Consider the following 13,044-nt stretch of genomic DNA (forward strand, 5'->3'; position numbering starts at 1 on the left):
TTTGAATGAATGAATTTATTTCCCTCCAAGAGCTACGTTGACAGGCTACTTTGACTAGTCTAATGCTTTGTATTAGTACAGCTTGCATTCCCATCTCCACACAAAACAGTTGAATAAACTTTGTATTCATTTCAATGCTCCTTTCAACTCCTTCCCCTGTGTGAATTTAATTTCATGGGATTTTTACAGATTTGCCTGCTGTGACTGTGTTAACAGCTGGGGAGCTAGTTTGTGGGCTTGGAGACCTGATCTAAATTAACAGATACATTGCTGCAATACTATAAAAAAGCAGCAGATGGCATATGTGAGTAAATCCACAATGAGAGGGATCAAATAAAGATCAAAGGGAAATTAGTGAAAATCTAATGCCATATTTGAGTTCAAAATGAACTGGCTGCTGTGATTCTTGTCAGATTTCCAAGAACCATGAAAAGTTCTTGTAGTAGAATTGTATACCCACAATATCTTAGGTATCATGCATTTCTGTTGATTTGAAATAAGAAATTGGTCCACATTGAATTTTGTGAGTTGAACCGTGAGTCTGTACCACAGCGAATTGCTTTTTCTTCAAACCAAAACATTTGTTCCTGCACCCTTAAGAATCATCTGCCTGCACTGATCCTCTGACTGTAATATCAAAAGGCTAGTATAAGCATCTGTTCACTATTCAATAGGAAGAGAAGGAAGTATCAAGGCGTCATCAGCAGTATTGTTAACCCAGATATGGGCATTTATTTTTCCATCCAAGGGTATATTGTAATTATAATGATGAACAAACCCAGTTCTTTTTTTTTGTCTTCGGTCCTTTTGTGTCAGTAAACAACTACTGGCAGGATGCTTTACAGTAATACAAAAAGAAAAGAAAAGAAAAAGAAATAGCTGTCTTTACACAAAACATTCAAATACTTTCCAAAATAAAAGTTACTACTGACCAAGGAAAAAATCCAAATTAATTGGATTTGTATTTCTTCACACTATATTGAGGGTCTTTTTAAAGTTTATTTTGCCTAAAAATGGCAACATCTGAGGCAAACCCTCTAGGGAAAAAATCCCAATCTGAAAACATGGGTTCAACCTTGGTCAGAATGTGTGCCGTTGGTCCAGTAAACTCAACCCAAAATGACCCAATTATACAGGATGCCATTTTTCCACTGTGTAAACCCCCCATCTTCCAATAACAATAGTCACATTCTAACGGTGTCATTAACCATTTTCCTGTAGCTTTGTCCAGACAGAGATATTAGTATATCCTACTGGACCCATTTTCAGTAAACCAAGCTTACAGGAGAACAGAGATGGCAGTATAAAATCACATATACATTTATAACACGTTATTGACAATAATGTCATGTAACCATATGGAATTTATAAGCTATAGTGTTATTGTGCATAGACGGATTCAAGGCAGTGGTGCTTCTCATTTTGAGGAAAGGGGAAGTTATTGTTCTTTTTTTTCTGTGAGAAAAATATCTTCATTGAAATCAGACAAACTTGAACTGTTTACCCCATTTTTTTCATTCATTGACAAAAATAGCAATTTCATATATTCAAATATTCATTTTTTACAATATATATACCGTATGTTAGCATATTTGTGTGAATATAAATATATACACACATGCATATAAACCTATATTTTTTGACATACAAAGGCTTAGTGGACAAAATAACCTCTTAAATTGCCTGACCAAACCAGATGAAATTATCTTAATAAAAAGACAGTAGGCTTGACAAAGAAACTACTGTAATGCTAAAATAAAATCATCTATTTGGCAGAAATGGCACAAGTAAATGGATGGAACAAAGGTATTACAAAATTTCAACAATCAAACATTTAAATGTTCAAAATAAACTTAATATTAATAACAATTCACAGGAAAATAAAGGATTCATATTTAAAGACACGCTCCTTCTTGTGTCTAACTTTTTTTGTGCTTTCCATCAGTAACTTCCTTAAAGTAATATTCCAATGTTAAATCTCAAAAACAAAGATAAAACGTGTCATTCTGTGGTCATGAAAAAAGTAATATGGTTCTGGTGTAGTTTCTCAAATGCATGGTTTTAGAGTTACAGAAAATTGACAGGATTCAAACATGGCTGAGCAGTAGGCTATAATTTAAGAATTATTAATACACATTTTAACACACTTGCAGCATAAACAAGAATCAGAAAGTCTTCTAACTGCAGCTTAATTGCTCCAGTTACCTGTTACTATATGCCAGTTTGTCTACCTAGCAACAACCAATCAATTTCATCTTCTCAAATCAAATGAAAGGGATATACAGACACATATCACCACCCACAACATTAATTTGAGTGTAAAGTAGAGCAATACTTGAGCATATCATAAGGTTACATGCATTCAGTTCTTGATTGGGTCTCACCATGATGTTCGTGATGAGAGCCTAACTGTGTGTATATTACATCTTGCATTAGAAGTTTAATAAGAGAATATAATGTTGCTGTCTATGGGATGTCAGTTTAACCTCATACTCTAAAACCAAGGATTTGTCAAAACACACACACATAGTAAGTTTTTCTTTTAACAATTCTAATGAAATATTTTTTTTTTAGGTTTACCATTGGAGTATTATTCTGAGGAAATAAACTGACGAGTATAGACTTCAGTAAGCCTACAAGCCTGCAACAGAAAATCACTGCAGAGCCAAAAAATCTACTCGCAAGGTTAACAGCAATCTGTAATAGACCACAGAATCACAAAGGCCACCTATCCAAAGGCAAAGGGGCTCTCTCTCCCAGACCCCTTCAATACTTTTCTCTTCCAACATGTCACAGCATGTCACCTGCATGAAATCCATCAGCACATGGGTTTCTCTTGTGAAGTAACAATAAAGAAACCACCTAACCATCTGTCATGCCTCTTTTTTCAGTCAAGTTTAACACTATCATTGTAATACACAATAACAACAGAAAACAGTAATATACAACACGGAAGAACCATACACAAAATCACTTAGACCTGTGGACAGCACAACTTTTCAGCCTTTCCCCTGATACTGAGGGACATCCATAATTTCTTTTTAAAAATATTTTTTTTATTAACATAGGCTATTCATTTTTGCTATATTTCATTCTTGGCTCCAAGTCAACTAAAGCCTTCTTTTTCTTGGGCATGCTCACATCATCTGTGAAAACAGATCAGCTTGGCTGTTCGAAATCAGGTGACTATCCAGCAGACCCAGAGACGAAGAGAAATAAATCTCATCTGTTTGACCTGTCATCGTGTAGCAGAGTCCTACTATTTTGTTTGTCAGTTACTGTGGATGTGGATTCCGCCCTCTCTGGGTTAATGTTCCTAATTGGTCAGTTTGGAGTGCAAAGCTCCAAGGATCCTCAGTGTGCAGGTCCATGCTGGGGAAGGAGTGGTTCTGAGGTGGCTGGAGCTCAGTCAAGATCCCACGGGCTGTCAGGGGTCGTTGGGTTCTCACATGTAGAGGACTTCAAAGAGAAGCAGAGACAAAAAGACAGGAGATAGGAGAAACAGATGGAGATGCGGCTAATAGAGACTGCAAGGAAAGACAAGAAAAAACGGCAGAAAAATGTTCCCATAATTCCAAGTTCCAGCCTTTGACAAATCAAGAGATGCAAAGAGAGAAGGTTGAAGTGATGCCCGATTCAATGTAACCCAATTACAAATCAACTTTTCCTCATTTCTCATGAAACACATTCCGCTAACAGTCAGTGAGTAATAGGGCAGGGATGGATATAATAATGTAAACTGAGGAAAACACAAAATGGCAAAGAGAGGAGTACACGTGGATGTATAAATGCAGGTGAGAATCAGTCATCTCACATGCTTGACATATAGTACATAAATGTGTGTGAGTGTGTGTGTGTGTGTGTGTGTGTGTGTCTGTGTGTGTCTGTGTGTGTCTGTGTGTGTGCGCACGCGTGTCTGTGTGTCTGTGTGCCTGTGTGTACTGTATGTACCTACAGCTTGTGAGAGGAGAGGCCATGAATTGTATCACAGAAATGCATCTGAATTAAATCTGAATCGATAGAGGACTAATGTTACCCTGACAACCTAGAAGTCAACTTAGGTATGCCAAGCAAAGAAATGGTGAGATGTTTGACAAACAAACAAAAGCATAGGGTCTAATTATTGGATTCTGAAAACTAACCCATTGGATTAAAATTTGAGTGCAGCACTTTTCCTCCCATAAGCCACTGTGGCTAAAATAATGTATGCTGGAGCATATGAACTCTGGGATATGGAGTAAGTAGACTGGGCATCATTCAGAGAGCTAGAAGCGAGGGAGAGTTTAAGGAGTCAGATGACTGATCACTACTGCTGGTCCACTGGTTAGCGCTGGCCCCGCAAGCTCCCTCTGGGTAGGTGAACACAAATGAAGATGTATATGAGGGGTTGTAGCAGCCGGCGTCAGGGTTGTTACCACCACCACCACCAGCAGCGGCGGCAACAGGGCACGGGCTGCCCTGTGCCAGCTCAACTTGCCCATAGAAAGAACTAGAAAAGGCTACCTCCTGCATCATTCCTGGCTGCGGCTGACCTGCTGCCTGCTGCGACTGCGTGGACGTCTGGTGGTGCGACGAGTAGGCAGGGGGCAGGTAGAAAGAGTCCTCCTTCACAGTCAGGCCCACCACAGAGACGGCGGCGGTCAGTGGCGGGTGGAGAGGCGCCTGCTGGAGAGGCACTGGTGGCTGGTCCTGGTAGGGGATCTTGCAGCTCGGCTGGTGGGCCACCAGGACAAACTCCAGGCGCTCCTTCTCCTTCTGAAGCTCAGATATTTCCGACTCTAGCTCGGCTTTCTCCTCCTCCAATATGTCTGTCTCCTGAGGGAATGGAGTAGAAACAATATCCGGATTATTGCACAGTCAGGCTTCAAGCAAACATTTAAAATAGAGGCGATAAGAGGACAGTTTTTGGACTGGAGGCTGTATTTGCTTCAAACAAGTGAAAATCTAGATTTTACAATAGTATCCTTTAAACAGTTGCTGAACTACTAATTTATTACAATGCTGTATTACATATTATACCATAATAGTGCCAATCATGTAATATCAAGTATGTTTGTGTAATTTATGACATATATATGATATTTTCACTGATTAACACTGGTGACTCGTGTGTGGTCATCTGGCAGAAAGAACGATATCACTTACGGACTGCAGCTTGTCTGTAAGCTCACGCCGTCGATTGCGGCACTTGGCAGCAGCGAGTTTGTTTCGTTCCCGTCGTACGTTTCTTTTCTCTTCCTCCTCTGGTGTCAACTGAAAGCAAGGAATTTGACATCACTCCTCTTCCCACTTTCCTCAGCAACATGCATGCAGAAACCCCCACATATAGGTTTGAAACAAAATACAATCAAATACAACTTTGATCTGTAAGCCTCTGCTGACTTTCATTAACTTGTCAGAGACGTTAGCATCTATGTTACTTGCAGTGATCCCTAAACATTTAGGTCAGACATACGCTCTCCTCCCGACTGCGCCGGCTGCGAGCACGAGATGGACGAACTGGACCCGGAGTGTCAGAACTTGGTGGAGTGAATCCAGACCCAGAAGAGAAGCTTGGTCCCGGTAAATCATACGGGTCCAGGGCCCCTGGCTGGGTCATAGCGGACGCTCCTGCGTCACTCTGGCCAGGGGCAACTGAAGAGACGAGTGTGGGTTGCACCATCCACTGCAGGTCTTGACTGGTGGTGATTGCGGTCACCGTAGGCACAAACGAACCTGGCATTTCCACCCCTGCTCCACTGCTAGCTGTCCCACTGCCAGCCCCAACACCACTAGCAGTTGATACACACTCCTGAGAGACACGGGAAAACAAGCAAAGAACCTTGAGAGCAGCACAGCAATGTTTTGCATCACTGAAAACATTAGTAAGGATATGTGGGGGATGAATAGCCTATTAAGTCACTGGTGTTATAGTATAAATTATAAGAGCTGATTAAAATGTTATTTTGATTAGGTCTACTGCAAAATCTAAATTGGCCACAGTTCAGTTTATTCATGGCACAGAGTGTCATATGGATTTAATTGAGTTATGTTCAGTACTTTAACAAACCAAACTAAATGTATGCACGTCATAAGAGCTAAATTACTGCAATCTTATTTGGAATGATATTTAGAAAGATAAATATATGATAAATCACGGATATTAAAGCCCGCTGCACCACAGTTAAAAATAGAGGCACATCCACTGGGTTACAAGGCCTACTACTACACAATACGCACACAGCCTTCTAAACATGTCGCTGCTTTATTTAGAACTGAGGCGATGCCAGCGTCAGTTTTTAAATTAATATTCATGTGAAATCGTGTCAAGATCAATGACGTACAGCTTTGACCAAGACACAATAGCCAATCGCTGCTCTGGAGTAGTTCCTCTTTGCTGCCTTTCTACTCCTCCCATCGTCACACCCACGGTGTTCCCCTTAGCAACCCGACGTAACACTCCAAAATAGAACGCATTTACGTCATAGCGCAGCCTGAAACGCGAGCGAGGACAGCGAGGGTGGTGTACGTACACTACGTCGGAGTTCCAAAGTCTAGTCATCCTACCTATGTGTCTAAAAACCCATGAACTTGCAAAGCGCGACTTTTATGATACGTTAACGTATCTGAAAAATCTTTATCTCAATTTCACAAACATGATCTTGCCAACTCATAGGCTATTCTTGAAAAAATATATAGCCTAAACTTGATGAAAACTGTGACCTCTATTAACGTTATCCATACGCTGCCAATACGCACTGCTTTACTTTGAAGTGTGCATTTCTTGCAAACTTTAGGGTAAACCTACAGCGAATCTAATGAAGGCCAAGTGTAAAATTATGCAACAAACATTCACGTCTAAACAGTGGCCAGTTTCGATGGCAATGGCAACAGGAAACATGCCACATGCCACATGCATATCGGACAAAAAATAAAAACTCACTTGAGGAGGAGCGCTAGTGGTCGGCGGGCTCCCGAAGGAGTCCACAGATGACAGGTACTCAAGAGAAGGAGAGGAGCTTCCGCGGGAGCCGGTATCAAGGTCTCCGGGGAACCCTTGGAACATTTCCCCGGCGGAGCCGAGAGACACCGGGACACCTAGCCTATGATTATAGGTATGAGTGTGATGAGAATCCCCATTATAAAATAGGCTAAAGAAGAGAACATGCACTAAGTCGCGAACACCAAAAGCGTACACATAGACTTCAGCAGTGTTTGGTTTTCGCAACACATTCTCTTGCATATCATAACGGCTACTTACCCTGACAAATGTTCTTCAAATTCTTTGTCAAGATATCTTGGTTTTATTTCCGAAAAGTTGCAACCAGAAAGGCAATCCACTTTCCTTGCTGAATCAATCTCGCTCAAAATTCCAGACCCTCTGCGATAACGTCCTTTCGCGTGAAAATAAGACATCCGTTTCAATGTCCGCGGTATTTCTTCTCAGAATCTCTTCTCTTAAAACTCCATAATATTCCGAGAGTTGTGTCTGTGCAAGCATATGATTTCAATGCGCTGTAGCGGTTCAACTATGAATGAAAGTGTGTGAGGAAGCCGGAGTAAGCCTATTGTAAAGTAGTATCCCCTAGTCCCACCCTCGGGATTTCCGAAGTGACGTACATACCCAAATATGGTGTTATCTAGCTTTGTTTTGTTTTCTGTATCCTAGGTAATGACGTTGAGGGAATCCCTCTCCGATCGAGTACTCACTGGCAGAAATAGCAACGTTTCTACCACGGCAATGATATATATGACTATTGTTTTAGACACTATTAAGAAATAGTCTGACTTATTATTATCTTAACCTCCAAAAATATAGTCTATCCCACGAGCCTGGAAAAGAATGTCGCATTTGAACGCATCACTGGCCTAACAATTCCGTTCTCCTCTGAAACATATTCTCCCACAAATCAGTAATAATAATAATAAAAAATAAAATAATAATAATAATAATAATAATAATAATAATAATAATAATAATAATAATAATAAAGTTGCCCGTGAACGTAGTCTATGTTTAATGTAATATTTCATGTTAAAGTGCCGATATTGATCTCTCATAGTCTAGGCTACCGCCTATAAAAATCCCAAATATCTTAAACAGTTGCAAGATGCAGTTTCTATTGAACAACGGGGATGTAGGTTAGGATATCCCTGTGTTTACATTGTATGTGGGAAACTGCTTGCTGAGCTACTCTTCGAGAGGAGGGCAGTCTAGAAAATCAGGAACTCCCACTGTAAATTTCCAAACAAAAAATCTCCCAGGGCAGGGGACGAGGACTTCCCTTGTCTGAACTTGCATAGCTTTGGGAACTAACTGGATAGCTCCAAACCGTCAACCTTGGATGTCACCTAATAGGTAGGCCTACTTCGAAGAAATAGATAGATAGATAGATAGATAGATAGGCTAGATAGATACTATTTTACAAAGCAAGAGATTTCTTCGGTAGATAGGACATGTAGACTGTCGTGACTAGTAGGCTACAAATGCTGTCATTGGAAGCATCATCAACTCATGATTCATTCATTGCCATACATTAATGTGGAAACTAAAGGCTGTACAGTGGGAGTTCGCACGGGGGCTAAAGGGAGACGTACGACAACAAAATCTGGAGACATTACAAACACCTTAGTTATTATAATAAAATGTCATAGTGAGGACATGCTGAACCAAAGTTTGAGCGCTAGGAACGTATGAATTACTCAGCGACAGGACGTCAGCAATGATGAGTTTTCTGTTCAGTAGGCTACTCGGAGATGAGTAATATCGCTACCAGATTTTTTAATATATCTAATTCAAAACTACAACTGAAAACCGACCTTTTGCTAATGTGCTAATTGACGTTGAGTTAACATTATTTTGCTAGCAGTGTGTGGGCTACACTCATAGACAGTAAATATAGGCTAGGCTACACCAAAATGCTGCACTAACGTTATCGCTAACTTACTTGCTAACGGGATTAGAATAAATCGCACTACGAATACTGCCCCGTCTGCACAATATCTCGTTGGTTGATTGTCTCATGAACTGAACTACTCAAGTACTCGATGAACTACTCAACTTGTACGTAAAGTAAAGCAAATGCGAAAACATGTGGTCGTGTCCCCCTAAAGTTACAAAACCATGCTATGCAAGTGTGGTTCTTCCATTCTGCATAATATGTGTACGGCTTTCCGTCGCCTTGGAAACGCCGTTCCAGCACGTCTGACGAAAGACGTTCAGATTTTGGTCTTTTTTTTTGTGTTTTGTTGCCTAGCAACGGGTTTCCGTGGCAACTGCAAGGGGAGGAGACACACATGAAACGAGGCCTGTTCTGTTGCTGCCTGGTTGCTGCCTACGGGCCTGTATTTGATAACAGCAGAATCGAAGATCAAAGTGTGAATGCAGGCGACTTCTGCTGTAGGTCTGAGACACTATTCTATTTCTTCGTTGACAAAAGTGCATTTTATGCTGAATTTTCGGACGGGACGCCAAGATAATACTGAGAGTGTAAATTAGCAATTCGCTGTCATTGCACAGCGTTAACTGTTAACGTTCACGTAAAGTTGAACGTTAATGTTAGCTAGTTGTTTGTAAAGTGTGAACACTAAGTTAACAATAAGACAATGTGTGCTAATATTGCTTGTTAATAGTTAGCTACTTTAGCGAATAGCGAGGCCCAATGTCGATAATGCTACCGTTAGCATATATGATACTCAGTGTGTCTCGACAGCTAACGTTAGCTTATATTTTATGTAAGGTGATGAACGGCAGGGGATATCTGGTTATTGGTCATTTGTTTGATATATCACGTTGTCAGTAGTTATTATCAAGGTATCGTTCGCTATCAATGTATGTACAAGGAATACACAGAATGAATGTTTCCTTGTACTAGGCTACATAGTAACCGACCTATCGCTGTGTTAGCTAAATAACTTGAGTGATGATGGGGGAGCCAACAAGCAGCGTCAGACATGTATTCTCTCGTTTCCGGTAAAGTGAGTTTTTAGAAAATAGTTATACGGTAAACACTTAGCCGGACTATTCAATTACTCTAAATGCACGTTTGTTATTCAAGCATAGAATCTGTCACTACGCGGAAGCATTTTGTTAGGTGTTATGTACCATTTGTTTTGGGGGATTGCAATGTTGATACAGTGCCTAGCAACCCATGCCATTCTTTATGTTATGTAGTTTGCAACGCAAATGCAACATTGATCAGTTATGGCTGTGTTTAGGCTCTATTTACTCCAAACAAAAAGCCTGCAAAGCGTCAACAGTTCTCAACTAATGCAGTGAATCTACCATCCAGTGATAGATTACGAACAATTGTCATTTAGAAGGAATCAGTTTTTGAAATATTTTTCCGGATAAAATAGGTTATTGTAATAGCACAAGGAAATCTTGCCACATGACAGTTTCATCGAAATGCAATGCCTTTATTGTCATTATGCGCAGTACAATGAGATTTAAAGAGCGTCTCCTTAAAAGTGCACACAGTTAGCAAAATATAAAAGACTACAATAAAACATGTAAATGCACAGTAAGAAGCACAAACCGAATATAATGAACACAGACTTGAGTTCAAGAGCGACTGAAGGGGTATTGATGATAGAGGTAGTTATGTCTGGTAGTGCAGTGGTCAGTGCAAATATTGTCAGCACAGTTTACAGTTTACTTAGTGCAGATTTGCGTTGAGTATGGTGACTGCTATCCCTGAGCTATCCCTGAGTCTATTTGTTCTGGCCCGTATGGACCTGAAGCACCTGGCAGAGGATAACAGGTTAAAGAGATGGAAGCCAGGGTGGGTGTTGTCTCTCAGGGTGTTTCTGGCCCTGCTGAGACAGCAGGAGTTATAGATGTCGGTCAAGGAAGTTAGCGGGCTTTACACCAGGCTACAGTGTTGTAGTATGAAGGTGTCATTTCGAAATTGTTGTCCTTCAATTTAACTTGATGAAATGGTGGGAGCATTAGGTAAGGTGACTGTATGTATTCATAACATTTTGCACACACATTCAGGCGTACCACCAGTGAAAATGGACAAAGACGAAAGGATAATGGCAGATCCCCACAGTTGGGCAGAGATATAGGGATAAGCCTTTTATGGTCTGACTCACTTGCAGTTTAATTGTTCTGACACTGTTCAGGTGCAGCAAACCTGTAGCAGCCAGGAAACAGGTTTTTTTGTTTTGGTCCAAGACATGCCCAGACAAATCTGCCCCTGCCCCATGCTGCACCACATGCTTGGAGGCCCACAACACCAAGGTGGCTAACGAGCAGTGACTTATGGGTACTTTATTTTATCATGTTGTTTGTAATGTTTTTAATATCACTAATGTTAATGGCCCTTAATTGTGGTAAGTGTAGCTCGGTAACACTTTATTTTGATGTGTCGCTGTTACAGTGTACCTACCTAATTAGGTACAGTGGTACAACCTGTGTAACAATATGTACTAGCATGTACTAACATTGTACTTGCATTATGCATTTGTGGGTACCTACATATAGTTGTTCAGTGTTTCCCCTGGAATGTTTTCCAGAAGTGGTGCTAGGGTCTGTCAAGTACCCCGATTTCAACGATGACGTTGACTGCTTTCAGAATGTGGAAGTAGTGGTGAACTGGTGATATTACTGAAGATGTTGCAGTGGTGCTGCGCCACTGCTGAATACATTGTAGGGGAAACACTGGTTGTTACATTGTAGGCTAATACTGAGTGCTTTTACAAAACTTTACCAATTTGCCTAAATCTGGTCATGATAGATTTAATATACAAACCATTCTTAGCTCCAGTCATGGCCTCATTGTCCTCAGTGTACATGTAACAGCTGCACTGCTACACCTTTGTTACTCTTTGATACAGTGGAATAAACCTGTTAAGTGTACCAGTTAATTGAATTTCCCCTTGGGGATCAATTAAGTATCTATCGCACGCACATATGACATGTATGTTGTGTCTTTTATGTCTTGGAACATAAAAGTGTACCAGTTATGTGCATTAAACCTATCATGACCAGATTTACCCCATCCAGCAGGTCTCAGGTCAGCCCTTTGCCTCTGATGACAAATGTAGGCAAATTGGTAAAGTTTTGTAAAAGCACTCAGTATTACAATGTAACAACTTAACTTTATGTAGGTACCCACAAATACATAATACAAGTACTCTGTAACAGCGACACATTAAAATAAAGTGTTACAGTGTAGCTCATTTATTTATGATAAAAAAAACTAAATCATAGATTACTTGTTCAATCCCCAACCTCCAGCCCCCCACTATCACACACATGTTAGTGAGCAGTCAAATTTGTGCTGACCAGCCTGATATGTAAGGAGAGTAATTTGGTAACTTGTCGATCTTTCCCGACATCTCGATTGGAAATATCTGTTTGTAACAGGTTATCAGAGGCCTTTGTTGTGCAAGAATGACAGAAAGGACCATGTGGGCTTGTGTTTAGTTGCCACTCTCAGGTCAAGTCACTGCTTCAGAGTGTGACACACAGCACATTTATCAGATTCATTTTAGGTGGTGAGATTAACATGGAGAAAATTTGTCTTGACAGTGAGCGTGTCATCGAGCATAGAGTAGACGAGGATTGTGCGCAGTGATGGTGGATACCGTGCAATGCCATCATTTTGCCTAAGCAGAGGTGGACATGACGTCTGTGTCTCATTGGGAGGAAATGGCATAGAGCCAAGAGCGCTGCTCTGCACTCCAAGAGATTTATGTCCTCTGCTGCATGGTGCTAGTTCTCTGAGCCATCGATCACTTCATCTCACCCTTCCCAATAAGAGGGGCATTTGAAGTTAACCCACTCATAAAGCCCAGTGCAATCTTTGATGGGAGTGCAACTTCAAAGTATGAACAAGCATATTTGATCGTCAGTACCATATTCTAGGTGATGCTATCCACATATGCATTTGTTCAAAGTTGTTAAAGTGATGGAATCTTTTGTTTCTATAATTATTCTATATAAGTTAGCCTGGGTGAATCCAGAAGAACCTGTTGGCAAATTTGAATTTGGTCTGGAGACCATCCATGAAGTAGATTTCTGAGTCACCAAAAACCTAAAAACAGATCACACCTGCT

The 13,044-nt window shown here is 40.6% G+C and overlaps 1 protein-coding gene across 3 annotated transcripts; it reads right to left on the reverse strand.

Annotated features, from left to right (window-relative positions):
- Nucleotides 1-529: 529 nt before the first annotated feature.
- On the reverse strand, nucleotides 530-7,508 carry fosb (FBJ murine osteosarcoma viral oncogene homolog B). 3 transcript variants are annotated; one of them, XM_062552987.1, is made up of 6 exons: nucleotides 7,241-7,508; nucleotides 6,923-7,082; nucleotides 5,456-5,791; nucleotides 5,146-5,253; nucleotides 4,504-4,815; nucleotides 530-3,459 (listed from the first exon to the last, which is right to left on the reverse strand). In XM_062552987.1, the coding sequence occupies exons 1-6, from the start codon at nucleotides 7,393-7,395 to the stop codon at nucleotides 3,406-3,408; spliced, it is 1,125 nt and encodes a 374-aa protein (XP_062408971.1). In that variant the 5' UTR covers nucleotides 7,396-7,508; the 3' UTR covers nucleotides 530-3,405. The 3 variants fall into 3 exon arrangements, with proteins under 3 accessions (XP_062408971.1, XP_062408970.1, XP_062408969.1); XM_062552986.1 differs by having other exon boundaries at nucleotides 530-4,349; XM_062552985.1 differs by having other exon boundaries at nucleotides 530-4,815.
- Nucleotides 7,509-13,044: the final 5,536 nt, after the last annotated feature.

Source organism: Sardina pilchardus, chromosome 13 (genome assembly GCF_963854185.1).
Source record: "Sardina pilchardus chromosome 13, fSarPil1.1, whole genome shotgun sequence".
NCBI classification, from domain to species: domain Eukaryota; kingdom Metazoa; phylum Chordata; class Actinopteri; order Clupeiformes; family Clupeidae; genus Sardina; species Sardina pilchardus.